The sequence below is a fragment of the Mastomys coucha genome, unplaced genomic scaffold, assembly GCF_008632895.1.
Source record: "Mastomys coucha isolate ucsf_1 unplaced genomic scaffold, UCSF_Mcou_1 pScaffold22, whole genome shotgun sequence".
NCBI classification, from domain to species: Eukaryota; Metazoa; Chordata; class Mammalia; order Rodentia; family Muridae; genus Mastomys; species Mastomys coucha.
In genome coordinates, this window is record NW_022196905.1 from 233400264 (window position 1) to 233416498 (window position 16235).

At 52.3% G+C, this 16235-nt stretch overlaps 1 protein-coding gene across 9 annotated transcripts in view; it reads left to right on the forward strand.

Moving 5' to 3' along the window:
* Positions 1–13486, forward strand: part of Adgrg1 (adhesion G protein-coupled receptor G1) — a 38155-nt gene extending 24669 nt beyond the window's left edge. For 7 of the 9 annotated variants that reach the window (XM_031340939.1, XM_031340938.1, XM_031340934.1 and 4 more), the window contains 13 exons: positions 2115–2189; positions 2664–3098; positions 4648–4780; positions 5185–5332; positions 5633–5764; positions 6230–6346; positions 6712–6757; positions 7003–7106; positions 8003–8121; positions 8662–8930; positions 9862–9970; positions 10902–11170; positions 12141–13486. In XM_031340939.1, coding sequence (XP_031196799.1) covers positions 2126–2189; positions 2664–3098; positions 4648–4780; positions 5185–5332; positions 5633–5764; positions 6230–6346; positions 6712–6757; positions 7003–7106; positions 8003–8121; positions 8662–8930; positions 9862–9970; positions 10902–11170; positions 12141–12271 — 2076 coding nt within the window. In that variant the 5' untranslated portion in view covers positions 2115–2125 and the 3' untranslated portion in view covers positions 12272–13486. The remainder of the gene's footprint in view (positions 1–2114; positions 2190–2663; positions 3099–4647; positions 4781–5184; positions 5333–5632; positions 5765–6229; positions 6347–6711; positions 6758–7002; positions 7107–8002; positions 8122–8661; positions 8931–9861; positions 9971–10901; positions 11171–12140) is intronic. The other 2 variants (XM_031340942.1, XM_031340935.1) reach the window with 1 other exon arrangement.
* The last annotated feature ends 2749 nt before the right edge of the window (positions 13487–16235 follow it).

Consider the following 16235-nt stretch of genomic DNA (forward strand, 5'->3'; position numbering starts at 1 on the left):
CCTCTCCTCCTCACCTCTTCCTCCTCACTGCCTCCTCATCTCACCCCTTCCTCCTCACCCCCTCCTCCTCACCCCCTCCTTCTCTCCCTCCTTTTTCCTCTTCCCTATCTTCCTCCTCCTCCTCTTCCTTCTCTCCTTCTTCCTCTTCCTCCTCTCTCTCCTCCTCCTCTTCAAACCCCAAGAATGCCGACAGGAGTGCCTATCCTCCTTAGAGTGGCTCCACAAAGGTGAGACAGTGGAGGGGCAGTCGCCCCTTGTTTGTGCTCGATCTCTTCCATGGGTTGCCATGGTGATCCAGCCTCACTGTGTCCCTCCCACGAGGGGGAGCTTGCTCCCTTCCCTGCCTCTTTTGTTCTCAGGAGCCATTTGGGGAGGATTAGTGCAAGGCAAATGGCTCTGTCCTATCCTGGACCCTGTGCTGACAGTGGTGGCCCATTTTGAGAGGGCCAGAGTCCTAGTTAGTTGTGTGACAACATGAAGTTGTTGGCTATCTCTGGCTTTCGGATCTAAATGTCACAAAATGGAGATCGGATGGAAGTCTCAAGAGATCTGTGAGCTTCAAGTTGAAGTGAGGAGTCTGTCTGGAAGAAGAGATTTGGGTTGAAGGTTGAATGGACAATGACAGGGACAGCAAAGAACATTAGGGAAGGGAGGCTCTGGCCCATCTCTAGATGCTGGTCTTCTGCTGGCAGTTTGATGAGATGCAGGGAAACCTCATGCCCCCATGGGGGAAGCACGCCGTCTCCTACAACTTTTTTTTTTTTTAGATTTACTTTATTTATTATATATGTAAGTACACTGTAGCTGTCTTCAGACACCCCAGAAGAGGGCATCAGATCCCATTACAAATGGTTGTAAGCCACCATGTGGTTGCTGGGATTTGAACTCGGGACCTTCGGAAGAGCAGTCGGTGCTCTTAACCATTGAGCCATCTCTCCAGCCCCTCCTACAACTTTCCTGTTCTCTTCGTGGTGCTCCAGCACCAGACGAGGACCATGGTCTCAGAAATTGAAGTTCTGCTCCGCATATTTCAATTTTCCTCACGTTTGGCTGTGTGAGACTGACTCTCACCTGAAGGGGCCAGGGTGACCAGAATGAGACTGTTCCAGAAAGGAGACAGCAAGATCCTGCTTGGGCCACCCAGTGCTTAGTTTAACATCCGCTTCTTCTAAGAAGTTCTTCTAGTTTCCCCCCAAACTCAGACTCCCTTTGTGCCCCAGGTTTCCAGACTTCCTTTTGCCTAATGGTGGAAGATGAGTGTCTGTCACTGTGGTCTGACAGCAGTTCCCTAAGGCTGAGAGATGGTAGTCTGGGTTTATTAGCATGCACTCGGTCACTGGGCCAGCTGGGAGGGCCAACAACGGAAGACACCTCCAGTGTTGGTGTAGTTCATTTAGGTGTAGGGTAAAGAAGCACCCAGCTAATAGTGGCCCATGGAGTCAGCATGGGGAGGATGGAGTTGGCCCGCAGGGTGGGAGCACGAAGAGAAACAAAATCACAGCTCTCTGCTACTAGCTTCTCAGGCCCTGGTGGCTGGCTCCCCCTGGTGGTCATGACAGGAAGCGTCCTTCCCTCCAGCACTTTCAGAGAGTTCACCCTGCTGCTTTCCTGCTTCCGCCTCTACACTAGCTCCGTTTAGGAGTGTGGCCAGGCTGAATGAGGAGGGACTGTGCCAGTTGATGGTGTGTGGATAAAAGATCCCAGGCAATGGGCTAAGGGGTGGGGGTATCAAATGTTATGACTGGTCCCAGAGGCAGGCTTCCTGTAACTACCAAGGCCTCAGGGACTGTGACACGCGGTTACCAGGAAGAACTCAGACAGCCCCGTTCATTTCTCTGCATCACCTCTAGGCCTGGTAGATGCAGGATGGTGGTTTCAGGTGGATCTAGACAGGGCCACTCTATGGCCCTCTGTGAGCATGTGGCAGAGCGGCAAAAGGCAGAGCTTGGCTGTGCCTATTTATAGCCTCTTGCGGCTCTGGAGAGGCTTGACCATTTCTGCGTGACCTTTAGCTCACTCCCATTCATATACAGGCCTCCTGCTGTGGGGCTGGCCCCTCCCCCATCTCCTGTCCCCATCCCCACCCCAGTCATAATGCTCTCACTCTCTTCCAGGTAGGAGTATAATGGCGGTCCAGGTGCTGCAGGAGATGGTCTACTTCCTACTGAGTCTGCTCTTTCTGGTGCAAGGTAGGCTTTCTTGAGGCTCTGGGTTTGTTATGACTTTTTCTAATGCCTGTGTGCAGAGTCTCTGGTAAGGGATGGGTCTGCAAAGCAGCCCTGAGGGCACCTCGTGGGAAACAGGCCCCTCTTCCTTCTTAGATGCAACTCCACAGAGCACAACTTGGGATGGGTGCCGTCCTCTCTCCTTTGCAGGGAGTGTTCTTGGATAGTGGTTGTGGGCCACGGTTTAATATAATCATGGTGTCATTAATTAAATAATTTCCATTATTTATAAACTTTGGCTTTACCTTTACTTTTTTTTTCATATTTTGAAACTAGTCATCTTCTAGCAGAATAGATACATTGTTATACATTGTTGTAGACCGATAGATACATTGTTATACATTGTTGTAGGGCCTTTGAAGTAGAGAGCCTTGGAATGTGTATGAGTCCTAGGTCCTTGCCTGTGGCTGGTCCTATTTATAGCCTCTGCCTCCATAGGTGCACATGGTGGCAGCCCCCGAGAAGACTTCCGCTTCTGTGGCCAGCGGAACCAGACACAGCAGAGCAACCTCCACTATGATCAATCTTCGGAGCCTCACATCTTTGTGTGGAATACAGAGGAGACCCTCACGATTCGTGCCCCGTTCCCAGCAGCCCCAGACATTCCCCGCTTATTCCCAGAGCCTAGAGGGCTCTATCACTTCTGCCTCTACTGGAGCCACCACACTGGGAGACTCCACCTGCGCTATGGGAAGCACGATTACTTGCTTAGTAGCCAAGCTTCCAGACTCCTCTGCTACCGGAAACAGGAGCAGAGCCTGAAGCAGGGAGCCCCGCTGGTCGCCACCTCTGTCAGCTCCTGGCAGATCCCTCAGAACACCAGCTTGCCTGGGGCTGCGAGCTTCATCTTCTCCTTCCACAGTAAGGCTGGAAGTATGTGGGATGGGAGTCACAGACATGGGAAGCCCATTGAGGAGGACCGGGTTCGGATGGCAGCTATGGTCACCAAACCTGGGCATTCTCTAGGAGCGGGGAGCCATGATAGGTGGCTGGGAAGGGGAGGATCGGACTGTTTGCCTATCCCTGTTATGATCTACGATCTTTGTGATGACCATAGCATCACTTCAGCCATTAGGAGAACACCTTAGCTACTTTTCCTCTCTATGATAAAACACTCCGACAAAAGCAACTTAAGGGAGAAAGGTTTCTTTTGGCTCACAGTTCTAGGGTACACTCCATCATGGTGGGGGAAGTCCTGGTGGCAGGTGCTTGAAGCAGCTGGTTGTTTGCATCCATAGTCAGGAAGCAGACTATGATGAATACTTCTGTTCAGCAAGCTTCCCTCCTGTTTATATAGCCCAGGACCTAAGCCTAGGGGATGGTACTGCCCACCCTTAGGGTGGATCGACTCACCTCCATTAACCTAACCTAGATAATCCCTCATAGACATGGCTCCTGTCAGGTGGATGAGCAATACTCACTGTCACAGAGAACAAGGGATGGCGAGAAAGAGATGATTACCTAGAGGTCCTGAGGTGCGGTGCACGCCTGGAGGTCATGCTTATATGCACACAAAGATCAGGAAGTAGCGGGAGGAGGGTAGGGGCATCATAGCTTGACCTGGGAGTGTAACACTAGAAAATGTGAGCACTGGTAGAGCCATATTCCAGCCAGAAGGCCCAGCTTCTGTTCACAGTGCAGGGGCTGGAGGACTGGCTCAGTGGTTAACAACCTTTGCTGTCCTCATAGAAGACCCAAGGTCAGCTCCCAGCAACTACAATGGGTAGCCCCCAAACATCTGTAACTCCAGTTCCAGGAGCCCCCATACCCTCCTCTGGTTTCTGCAGGAACCCAGTGTGTACTCAGTGCATGTTTATATATACACATACATGTTAATCAATTAAACCATTAAAAAACAAAGCACAGGTAGACACAACATGAACTGTAGACATTCCATATACCCTAGTGCCAACAAAGAGGAGACTGGGGTACAGGGAGCTATGCAACTAACAGATTTGGGCTTTAGGATGTGATCCTAGCAGCTGATTAGCAGGAGCAGGGAGAATTAAGAGGATAAAAGATCAGGAAAGCAGGGAGGCCTGGGGACTATGGCCTTGTGGGTCAGGAAATGGATGCATCCTCACTTGGGACTCCTAGAGACACCCAAGTTCCCAGGGGCTCAGGTAGAGATAGAGAAGCTAGAGATCGGGAGATCTCCAAAGCTGGCACAAACAACCTGCATAATTCTTGAGGAGATCTGCTTGGGCCTAGTCCCTCAGAGCCTTCTGTGCTTATATGCAGCAGGCCCTAGGAGACACAGCCTCACTTAGCTGGCTTCATGTTTCTGTGATCTGTGGTCCCTTCTGCCTCTTGGACCCTCGGTTCCCTCCCTCTTCTGTGGAGTGCCACGTGAGGGTTGCAGAAGGCCATATGCTGGATATGGGTCTAGGTGGCAACCTTAGGCAATCTGTTGCCTTCCCAGATGCCCCGCACAAGGTCTCCCACAATGCAACTGTGGACATGTGTGATCTCAAGAAGGAACTGCAGCAGCTTAGCAGGTACCTGGAGCATCCTCAAAAGGCCAGCAGGCGGCCCTCCACAGCATTCATCAGCCAGTAAGTATGGATGACCTTCCTAGGAGGTGATGGAAGGTCTAACCTGGGCTAGGAGAAACTAGGAAACCTTCTCTGAGGCTGGACCTCCCTCACTGGATCCTGCTGGGTTGTCAGTAAAGACAGATACCAATGCAATCAATGCCCAGCCTCTTCCCTACAAGAAACTCTATCCTGGAGTTGGCACGCTGAATTCCCCAGAGAGGTTTGGACAGACATAAGTGGGACATAGGCATGAGCTGAATTCCAAAGCACTGTCCCTCGCTGCCACTCCCTTGTATCTTCATACCCAGCTGCCTGTGTCCTTTGTCCTTGGCCCCCCCTCCTCTCTGTTCCTGTCTATCCCATGTATCTAGACCACCCCTCCCCCTTCCCTCTGTCATCTGCCGTGTTCTCCTCCACACCAGGCAGTTACAGAGCCTGGAGTCAAAGCTGACCTCTGTGAGCTTCCTGGGAGACACATTATCCTTTGAGGAGGACCGGGTCAATGCCACAGTGTGGAAGCTGCCACCTACAGCTGGGCTAGAGGATCTGCAAATCCACTCCCAGCAGGAGGTCGGTGCCCTAGGGTGGGGTGGGCTAGAAGGGCAGCCGGGAGCACTTCATACAGCATAGTGGCACCCCTTGGTTTTCCCTGGGTCCAGGGACAATCCACAGCTCACAAGGGAGAGCTGGTGTCTGAAGACCCAGGTTGTAAGACCCCACTGAAGACCTTTTAGCCGTAGCTCCTGCCGTCCGACTTCCTGGCCTGTTTGTGGGGCGGCCCAGAGCCCCGTGTTTAGAAGGGGGTTGTTTGGTGTAAGAGGGAATCTGGGGCATTTGCTGGGACAGGAACTGAGGGTCCTCAATACACAGGAGGAGCAGAGTGAGGTCCAGGCATACTCGGTGTTGCTTCCCCGGGCTGTATTCCAGCATACCAGAGGCCGTCGCCAGGATGCTGCTAAGAGGCTCCTGCTAGTAGACTTCAGCAGCCAAGCTTTGTTCCAGGTATGGAGTCTCCTCTCACCTGCTCCTAGGGTAACTGAAATACATACACACACATACATATGGATATGTACAGGTATATATATATATGTATATATGTGTATGTATGTATATATATGCATATATATACATACACACATATGGATATATATATATATATATATATATATATATATACACACACACACATGCATATATATAGGGTGGAAAGGCAGTGGCTAATCTCCTTCTCTAGGAGCCAAAGCCTATCTTATAAAGGCAGAAAGGGCACTCCAATGTACAGACCTTCTGGGAGAGGTGTGAACATTGCTGCTCTCACTCTAGTGAGAATGACCAGCAAGGCCCTCAGAATAAATTGTTTGGAGCAACAGTAGTCAGAGTGGGTGAGGCCTTCTTAGCTTTTTTTTTTTCTCAGCCTTAAATCTCCAACCTGTCCTCCCCTCTCCGCCTCCAACCCCATCTATCTAGGACAAGAATTCTAGCCAAGTCCTGGGTGAGAAGGTCTTGGGTATTGTTGTGCAGAACACCAAAGTCGCCAACCTCTCAGATCCAGTGGTACTCACCTTCCAGCACCAGCCACAGCCAGTAAGTGTGAGCAAGCCAACCACAGGGCAAGGGTCCCTTCCTGCTGGGTCACATGTCTGCTTCCTGTCTCTCCCAATTCACTGTCTTTTATGGAGAGGTTGCCTGATGAGAGTGCCCAACAGCCAGGCCCCAGATTGGGGGTGGGATGGGGACTGCGAGGTGGGTAGTGAAGAGAATAGGAAGGTTGGGCCCTAGGAGGAATGAAAGGTGGACCATGGAGGGAATGCTGAGGGTGGGCGATGGAGGAAACATGAGAGGTGAGCAAAGAGAACACAGAGTGATCTATAGAGAGAAAATGTGGGGAGTTGGCTGTGGGAGGAGCACAGAGACTGAGCTATGGTGGCCCCATGCTTCTGTCCCCACAGAAGAACGTGTCTCTGCAGTGCGTGTTCTGGGTTGAAGACCCGACATGTGAGTAGGGCGGGGTTTCTAGGGGAACAAGTATCTGGAAGGAGGCATGGAATTCTGCTGGGGTAGGAGAGATAAAGAGTCTCAGGGACGGGTTTCTGGAGATGGGTTCAGGGGAAGGTACGATGGAGGTCGGGGATCTGCTAGTGGAGCAGAAGTTTGCAGCAGTGACCCAGTCTTGTGTGGAGGGCATGGTGGGCGGGGTCTTGAGGACTGGGGTTGACCAGAGTCCTGTGCTTTTCCCTCAGCAAGCAGCGCTGGGAGCTGGAGCAGTGCAGGCTGTGAGACAATTAGCAGAGACACACAGACATCCTGCCTGTGCAACCACCTGACCTACTTTGCAGTACTGATGGTAGGGGTCTCCCCTAGAACCCCCTGCAGTCCCGCCATAGGCCAAGCCCATGTCCTGTGTTTTGTACTTGGAACCAGCTTCCTCATTTAATCCCAAATAACCTGCCAAGATAACTCCGATCATCGTCCTACTTCAAAGGAGGCTGAGGCTAGGTACCATACATAAGGTTGCACAGGTCATTAAGTGCTGGCCTGTAACACCATTGTTTGTATTTGTTCTCAAGTGTTGGTGCATGACGAATGTGCAGATTCCTGCTCCCAACCCACAGACCTGGGCCAGAAACTGTTTCCTATACACCCCCACCTGAAAGCCACTGAGATGGTCTCTTGCATTCCACAAATATCAGAGGCTTTGTGGACCTGACTCCCTGCTCCCAGAATCCCTTTGCGTGAGAAGCTGAGGAGCTTATTCTTGTGTCGAATATCATAGAAATAAGGAGCCTTCTTGGCTCACAATGTGGCTATATCCTGATAAACCCACCTTGGGAACATATGCTAAGTCGACAAAGGCATAGACTGCCCAACACCAGCTCTTCTGAGCACACAGGATGAGCATCTCCTAGGCTTCAGAGCTGATGTAGTGGTCCTAGGAAATCTCAAATTCTGAGCAGAGCTTCTACTGGCAACTGGGGCCTGAGCACCATTGTTGAGTGGCCAATCCCCAGCTAAAGCTGCCTCCGTTGGGGCTTTGTGTGGCTCAGGTCTGGCTAGAATCTGCTTCCTGGGTGATGGTTCCTCGGGCTGTGGGTCAGAGACTTCCTGGGATGGGAGGAAGACACAGAGGCCTCCAAAAGAGCATTTATGTGGAAGGGGCTGGCTAGCTCCCAGCCCATCAGGAACAGACGCTCGCCGCGGTGAAGGGGACCATACTGAGATTGCCACTCTGTTCCCATTCAGGTGTCATCCATGGAGGTAGAAGCCACTCACAAACACTACCTCACACTCCTGTCCTATGTGGGCTGTGTCATCTCTGCTTTGGCTTGTGTCTTTACCATTGCGGCCTACCTCTGCTCCAGGTAGGCCAGAGGAAGTAGGGTGGGTCCATTTCATTCCTACGGTACAGGCTTGCTTCACCCAAAATATGTGCACTGCTGGGAAGCTATGGGTGGGCTCTCCGCTGACCACCATACTCTGTGGCTGTTGGACCCCCAACAAAAACATTAGTTAATCCAGAATTAGCATTGAGGATCTGCACGGTCAAAACCCAAGCTGCAGGGGACACAGGGTAATAACACAATGATGATGGCGATGGAAATAGAACTAGGCAGCTTCACATGAGGTGTCCACATGCTACTCAAAGAGGGCAGCAGACTTTGAGACCTCACAGGAAGGGGGTGGCAGAGGTTGTCCAATTATCAGTGTTTGGTATAGCCTCCATTAAGGTTAGCTACTCAGAGCCACATGGGCAGACAGCCATGGAGCAGTCATGGAAGGCTTCCTGGAAGTGGGGGAGAGGAAAGAGGAAAAAAAGAGGAAGATGAGGAAGGGGAACCGGACATGGCCATGCCCCTGCCCCTGCGCTGGCCCACCGGCCCATGTTCACGTTCTCCCTGTAGGAAGAAGTCACGTGACTATACCATCAAAGTGCACATGAACCTCCTGCTGGCTGTCTTCCTGTTGGACGTGAGCTTCCTGCTCAGTGAGCCTGTGGCACTGGTGGGCTCTGTAGCAGCCTGTCGCACCAGCGCCATGTTCCTGCACTTCTCCCTGCTTGCCTGTCTCTCCTGGATGGGCCTCGAGGGCTACAATCTCTACCGACTGGTGGTGGAGGTCTTTGGTACCTATGTGCCCAGCTATCTGCTTAAGCTGAGCATTGTGGGCTGGGGTAAGTGGCAGGGGAGAGGGGACCCCAGAACCCACTGTTTCATCTTCTACCCACTAGGCTTTGGGCCAAGCACAGAGAGCAGCAGGTTCTGCCCTCCCCTGTTAGGGAGTCAACCAGTTCCTCTACCTGGACTGGAGGCATGTACTTTAGTAGTGACTCTGCCCATAGATCCTCTGCAAACCTCCATGACAGAATGTCTATGGCTTTGGCAATTGTTTTTTGGTTTGGTTTTGGTTTTTTTTTTTTTTTTTTCCTCGAAACATGGTTTCTCTGTATAGCCCTGGCTGTCCTGGAACTTACTCTGTAGCAAGGCTGGCCTCGAACTCAGAAATCCACCTGCCTCTGCCTCCTAAGTGCTGGGATTAAAGGCATGTGCCACCACCGCTCGGCGGTTTTGGCATTTTTTTTTTCTTGGCTTGTGAAAACTTAGTTCACCTGTGACTCAGATTACTCAAGTCAGACTGGGGCCGAGAATTTCATGGCATGTCATTTTGGACAGTTCACAAAACTTGACTTCCCCAATACCCTGCACCCCACACCCCACTTGCTGCTCTTCATATGTCCCTCCCAGTCACCTTCGGCCCAATATTTACAAAACTTGAGCTGACTGTGCCAGCCTTGGCTTTTTCCTCCCCCAGTGAACTTTCTATTTCTATTTATAAGCGAGTCAAGAAGGCCAAGGCGATGTCCTCTCTGCCAGGGTTGTCTTACTTCCCTCCCCCACCAGCCCCATCATCCCCTCAGTTTCCCTGTTTGACCAGCCTTCCACAGTGTACCACAGGCCTATTCTCCTGGGAGACCCAGGAAGGGAGAGGGAAAAGTTGAAAGAGAGCCGACGTTATGGAAACAGAGAGGACCTACTCAGGCCCGTGAGGAGCCGAGAAAATGGGCTCCGAAGGTGGAGCCAGAGCTTTCCTCTTGCTGTCCACAGGTTTTCCTGTCTTCCTAGTCACCCTGGTGGCATTGGTGGATGTGAATAACTATGGCCCCATCATCCTAGCTGTGCGCCGAACTCCAGACCATGTCATCTACCCCTCTATGTGAGTGGCTATGGCAGGCACAGGAATGTGGGTCTCAAGGGATGGGCAGGAGCAACAGCCTTAGTTGACCGGGTTAGATAAGAGGCTATGGGCTCCAATCTGCTGGAGGAACGGACTCCACAATGGTCAGAGCCTGGGATGGAGGACCACAGGGACTACCAGAAGCCAAGTCTGCATCCAGAGCCTGGCCTTTCTCTGAGTCTCAGAGAATTGTTGGGCCACATGGTCTCCCGCTTGGCTGTCTTCCTACATCCATTGGTTCTGAAGCAGGCGGAGGCCTGCAGTGCAGAGAGCATGCGCACTCGCTCTTAATAGAGAGCATGCACACTCGCTCTTAATCGCACAGCAGTTAGTATGTGGCACCAGCTGGCAGGGGACATCCTGAAACTAGACCTGAAGCCAGGGTGCTCAAGCTCCAGGCCAGGGAGAAATGCTTTCCCCTGGCTCCAGGCTAATGTCATAGAACCCCAAATGCTCCCCTCCCCCCACACCTGGCCTGATGAGTTTGTCTCAACTTTGTACTGTCAAGAACCTGGCTTCCTTAAGACCTCCCTTTTTAAGATGTCTGGGTAACTGGACACCAAAGATGACTCGGTGCTTAAGAGTGCATACGGCTCCTGCAGAGGACCTGAGTTTGGTTCCCAGCACACAGACAGATCACAACCATCTACCACTCCAGTTCCAGAAGATCAATACCTCTGAGCTCCGTGGCCTCCATGTGCACCAGCACATATGTACATATTCACACAGAGGCACATACACATAATTAAAAATAATAAAAAGAATATATTTTTTTTTTAAAAAAACTCACTTTTAAGATGACGGAAGGCCAGTGGTGCTTGTAAATAATGAACTGTCCCAACACTTCACCCTGCACCCTTCAGGGTCCTGCTACTCCCTGAGGTGAGCCGTTCCACTCTTTCTTGTCCAGGTGCTGGATCCAGGACTCGATGGTTAGCTATGTCACTAACCTGGGCCTCTTCAGTCTGGTGTTCCTGTTCAACCTGGCTATGCTGGCCACCATGGTGGTGCAGATCCTGCGGCTTCGCCCACACAGCCAGAAGTGGCCCCATGTGCTGACTCTGCTGGGCCTCAGCCTGGTCCTTGGCCTCCCCTGGGCCTTGGTCTTCTTTTCCTTTGCTTCTGGTACCTTCCAGCTTGTCATCCTCTACCTCTTCAGCATCATAACGTCCTTCCAAGGTAGGTGTGGTGAGTGCCCCCGCCCCTACTCAGAAGCCCTTGCCCCTCCAGCTGGTAGGCTGTCCACATTTGGAGCAGGAGGGAGAGGTGCCCCAGGGACCCCTAATGCTCCCTTCTCTGGGCCTCAGTTGTCTCATTCCAAAATGAGCACATGCAGGCCACATGTAGGACAAGCCTGTTTTTGGACACTTACTTCTGTGTTGGCCCTGTGAGAAGCCCCTGGGTTAACAACATGAGCTGGCCACTCAGTTCTCGTGAGGGAGACAGTGTGGTCAAGAAAGATTGCAGCCACCATGGAGACTCTGAGTAGGAGAGTTGGCAATGAGAAGTGTAGCACCCGGGCTGGTGTAGACAGAGGTCTTGGGTCATCAGCATCAGAATCGCAGGGAACCTTGTTGGAAAGGCAAGCTGTGATCCACTCAGGCCCACCGATCCTTTCTGCATCTTAGCAAGATGCACAAGGCATCCTGCCTATGGTGGCAGAGGAGGTGAAAACAAAGGACAAGTGTTGGGAAGGTGAGGAAGGGGATATGGCTGAAGGTTAGTCAGTGAGAACTTGGAGGCAGGATCCTGGAGGCCCCAGCTTGAGACCAGCAGAGTCTACACCCCTCTCTACCCTGTGCCTCTCATACGCAGACACAAAGGCCTATCCACCTCTGTATTTGGCTATGCTGACTGAACAGGGCCCGTGTGGCCACATCAAAGGCAATGGAGTCACCGTGGGGTGGGAATGGGATGAGGGGATTCATTCCAAAATCTTGTGATTAGGCATTTCATCTTGTCCCCTATGAGGCATGGGAACCTAGGCCAACACTGAATCCCTGATATGCCACAGTGTACTGAGTCATTCTGAGTGGCTCCAGAGCCTTGAGTATTTGACTGGACCCCTGGAGCAGAGGGACTCTAAGAGAGGAACAAGGGCCAGACGGGGTCTTGCCATCTGGTAACCCATTTGCCTCACTGCCCACAGGCTTCCTCATCTTCCTGTGGTACTGGTCCATGCGATTCCAGGCCCAAGGCGGCCCCTCCCCTCTGAAGAACAACTCAGACAGTGTCAAGCTTCCCATCAGCTCCGGCAGCACCTCTTCCAGCCGCATCTAGGCCACTGCCGCGCCTCCCCTCGGGGAGGACACATGCATGGCGTCTGCTCCCATTGTCTGTGGCCTGGTGTTGTGCCTACCCAGCCTTTGTTGATTAGTGGCATACTAGAGAAGGCCCTGGTCCGTGAAGGGGTTGGGCTGTTGCTCTGGTAGGTAGATACCTAGCTTGCCTTGGGGACTACTCTGGTCCCCAAAGGGCTCAGAAGCACACTGTCACTCTGTTGGTGGGGCTGTCCTCACAGCCGTTTCAGTCTGGAGCTGAGGCCTTGTCTTTCTGGCCATCTCTGGGTCCGGCTGTTGCTGCTGGGTATTGAGACCTGCAGACCCAAGCCGGGGTCTTAGATCTTAAAGGAGGCTGACACATCCGGCCTGAGACGCAGCTGCCTTGGCTCATGCTGCTCTGGTTCTGTGGTCACCATGCAGATCCCAAGGGTGGCACCGGGGGTATGTGGGCTGGGAGACGGTCTGGAGGCAGAGCCCCCTAGGAGCTGAGCATCTCCTGAGCCTGTCTGCAAACCCTCCTCTTCATTCCCCACCCCACCCCATCCTCTGTGGTCCCCTAGCCCTTCAGCTGCAGCCTGGGGTCCTAGACCAATGCTATGACTTGGGGTAGTCATTCCCAGGAGTTTCCTGGTGCTGGCTATAAACTTCTGCCTGTTGTGTGGGCTTTGGCCTCTGACTCAGGGCAGGTTCTTGGGCTGCTGAACCAGGCCAACCTGTCTGAGCCTCTCTCCAAGCTGCCTCCCCTCTGCTCACACCTCAGAGGGGCCTCCGCCTCTCCTGAAGCCTCCGTCTGGCAAGAACTGTGGGATACAGCCCCTCTTTCAACCAGGCACTCTGAAGACCAGGACGGCCTCCTCTGGTGACATTGCCCAAGCTTGATGTTCTCCTAAGAAGTGGTCTTCAAATCCCTGCAGGTGGCTTGGAAGACTCTGGGCCTGCCTGTTGTGAACTCTGTCTTACTAATGTACGGTGAGCAGTCCCCGAAAGCTCTCACTGAATCCTGGAGCTTTAGGCACGGGGCTGGGAATCCAGGAGGGCTTCCTGCAGAAGGCAGCATTTCATCTTGACCTCAGCCTTCAGGTTGGGGAGGATGCTATTTTTAAATACCAGTTCATTTGTCTTTTGATATTAAAGCTCTTTGTAGAGAGTATGGAAACTGTAGGCGATTGTTGAGAAGAGAAATAAAAATCTAATGCCATGGCAAAGCAACACAGTTTGGAAAGTTGCCCGTCTCAGTTTTTTTTTTCTTTCCCACGTCTATTATTAGTATTGCTGAGCCAGGTGTCTTGGGGACAATCAGGAAATGGTGAAGAGGGAAATGTGAGAAAGAAGGCGTCTGAGGACACTTTCTCAGGAAAACAAGAGAAATGGCTAACTGGTACCTGCTGGGGTACCGGGCAGAGGCACATCAACTGTAACCTGGAGATAGTGACCATCGGCTGCAGCTGGGCGCTGCTGGCATGGAGGGAGACCTGGGTAGCCACATCAGGACTGGTTCATAAAAGCTATCAATCTTACAATTTTGGCATATACAAAACCTTCCATAGCCAAAGAGGTCACGCTTGAGAGCTGAGTTCAGATTTTAACTAGTCACATGAACCAGGGACCGGTTTGGCCATCCACCTGGAACAGCTGAGCTGGGAGGAAAAAAAAAAAAAGAAATGACTCAGGTTTTCTCCAAGTTTCTAGCCTGCTCCTTAAGTCCCTTCTCACACTTACGTGGCACAAGTTAGACATGTCCCAGGTGTCTGTCCACCTTGGGTTTTGTGTGATTGTCCCTATCTGTGGTCAAGTACAAAGAAGTATAAAAAAACAGGGTGTGGTGGCACCTGTGGTCCCAGCACTTGAGATGCTGAGGCAGGAGATTGAGAGTTCAACACCAGCCTGGGCTGTATAGTGAGACTCTCAAGGAGTGAAGAGAGGGAGGGAGGTAAAGTCCTCTTTATTCGAAGTCTGAAATTCACCCAGGTCCACAACCCTACCCCTGCTCCCACCCCCAGCCCCTGCTGCACCAGGGGAAGGTGGGGGTACTCTGGCCTCGACAAGGTGAGTGGAACACTGCCTTGGCAGTTCTAGGTACACCAGCAGTTCCCACAGCATGGCATGAATGTGACAGACTTGAGACCTGTCTGGACTTTGGCCCCTGGAAGCCCCATGTCTCTCTCCAATCTTCTTCCACAACTCTGGTGGCCACAGCTTCTCTTTGGAGTTCTTTTGTTTGGTTGGTTGGTTGGTCACTCTTTTTGGAGACAGGGTTTCTTTGTGTACCCCTGGCTGTCCTGGAACTCACTGTGTAGACCAGGCTGGTCTCTAACTCACTAAGATCCACCTACCTCTGCCTTTTCAGTGCTGGGGTTAAAGGTGTGGACCACCATGCCCGACTTACTTTGGGGTCCTTATGTTTCTTCTCCTGAGGAGATAGCCAGACCTTCCCAAGCCCCTCTGCTGAATGTCCTGACCTGACAACCCCTCTCCTCTCACAGGCAGAATGCATCCTCCCATTTCTTTCCTGAACCTCTGGTTTCGAGGGTGGCTCAGAAATGGAGATGGGACCCCAAGGTCCCTAAGGACCTTCTTTGGCCCGAGTGGTTCTTTCTAGGCAAAGGGTCTGTAGACGACAAACTTACCTTCCCACTAAGACAAGCAAGGGAGTCTCTAAAGACACCTTTCTGGTTTGGGATACAGCCAGGTGATGCTGCAGGCCTGGCAGAGGCTTGAGGTCTGGCTGACTAGGAGACACTGAGATGAGTTGGAGTGACAGGTGATAGACTGGGACATGACAGTTATGTTAGTCCTGAAATGTGGGGGGCCAGGGCTCTGCAAAGGATCCCAGACCAGTACCTAGCCTCCGGGGGTCTTTCTAGAAGCTCTGCAGGGCTTGGCTCTCCCACCTCTCAAATCACCCTTGCTGGCCTCCCAGGAATACTGGCCACCATGCCTCTGCCTGCAGATCATCAGCCTTTTTTTTTTTCCTTATGCACCCATGAGACCCATGGATGGTCCCAGCCTATCAGGAGCCACCGTCTCACCACGTCCTTGCCCTTGCCTGGGTTGGAAGGGAGGCCACAAGCATCTAGGGGAGACTGGCCTGGGGTGAGGCAGGCCCAGTGGCTCCTATCTTCCTGTCAGAGGAAGCTCGGGGACATAGGAACTTCTGGATTCTGACCTGGGACTCCAGGCCATATCCCTCCCCGCCCCCACCTTCTACAAAACAACCTGTATCCCTTCCCACACCCCCTCAGATCCAAAGGGCCCAGCAGGGGACCGTGTGAAAGGAAAGAGAGACAGATGATGGCTACAACTGGACAGCTCCTCAGAAAGTGGAGCTCAAAGCCAGCTCAGACCTAACGGGGTGTCAGTAACAGGTGATAGTATTGAGACTCTTCTACTCATCTGAATAGCTGTGGACAACCAAGGGCCTGGCCTTATCCTTCTTGGGGTCAGAAGACTGATAGGCTCCACTTCTTCCCCAAGCGTGTGTATGTGTGTATGTGTCGTGTGTGTGTGTATGTATGTGTGTGTATGTGTCGTGTGTGTGTGTGTGTGTGTGTGTGTGTGTGTGCGTGTGTGTGTGTGTGTGTGTGTGTGTGTGTGTGTGTGCCTGTATGATTCCCCTTCCTCTTGCCTGGACCAGCGGTGACCAGCCTGGGAAGGGTGACTGTCACTTCACAGAACTGATAACTATCACGTTCTAGTACTGGTTAACTGATTAAGTACCTCCTCTACCGAGAAACTCCGCATATCTCGTGTCACAAGTCCTTCCCATGCCTCTAAGAGGGGACAAGCAGCAGACAGCTCCTGTAGAGTCATCAGGTTGGACAGTGGCCACAACAGATAGGTCGAGCTGGTGAGCTCCCCCAGGTGCCAGCTACCTCCACAGGTTCCCAGGCTCCTATTCCCGATACTAGCCCACCAGCTTATTCTCCCTGTCATCCTGCCTCGTGGGAGAGGCTCAAGGCCCA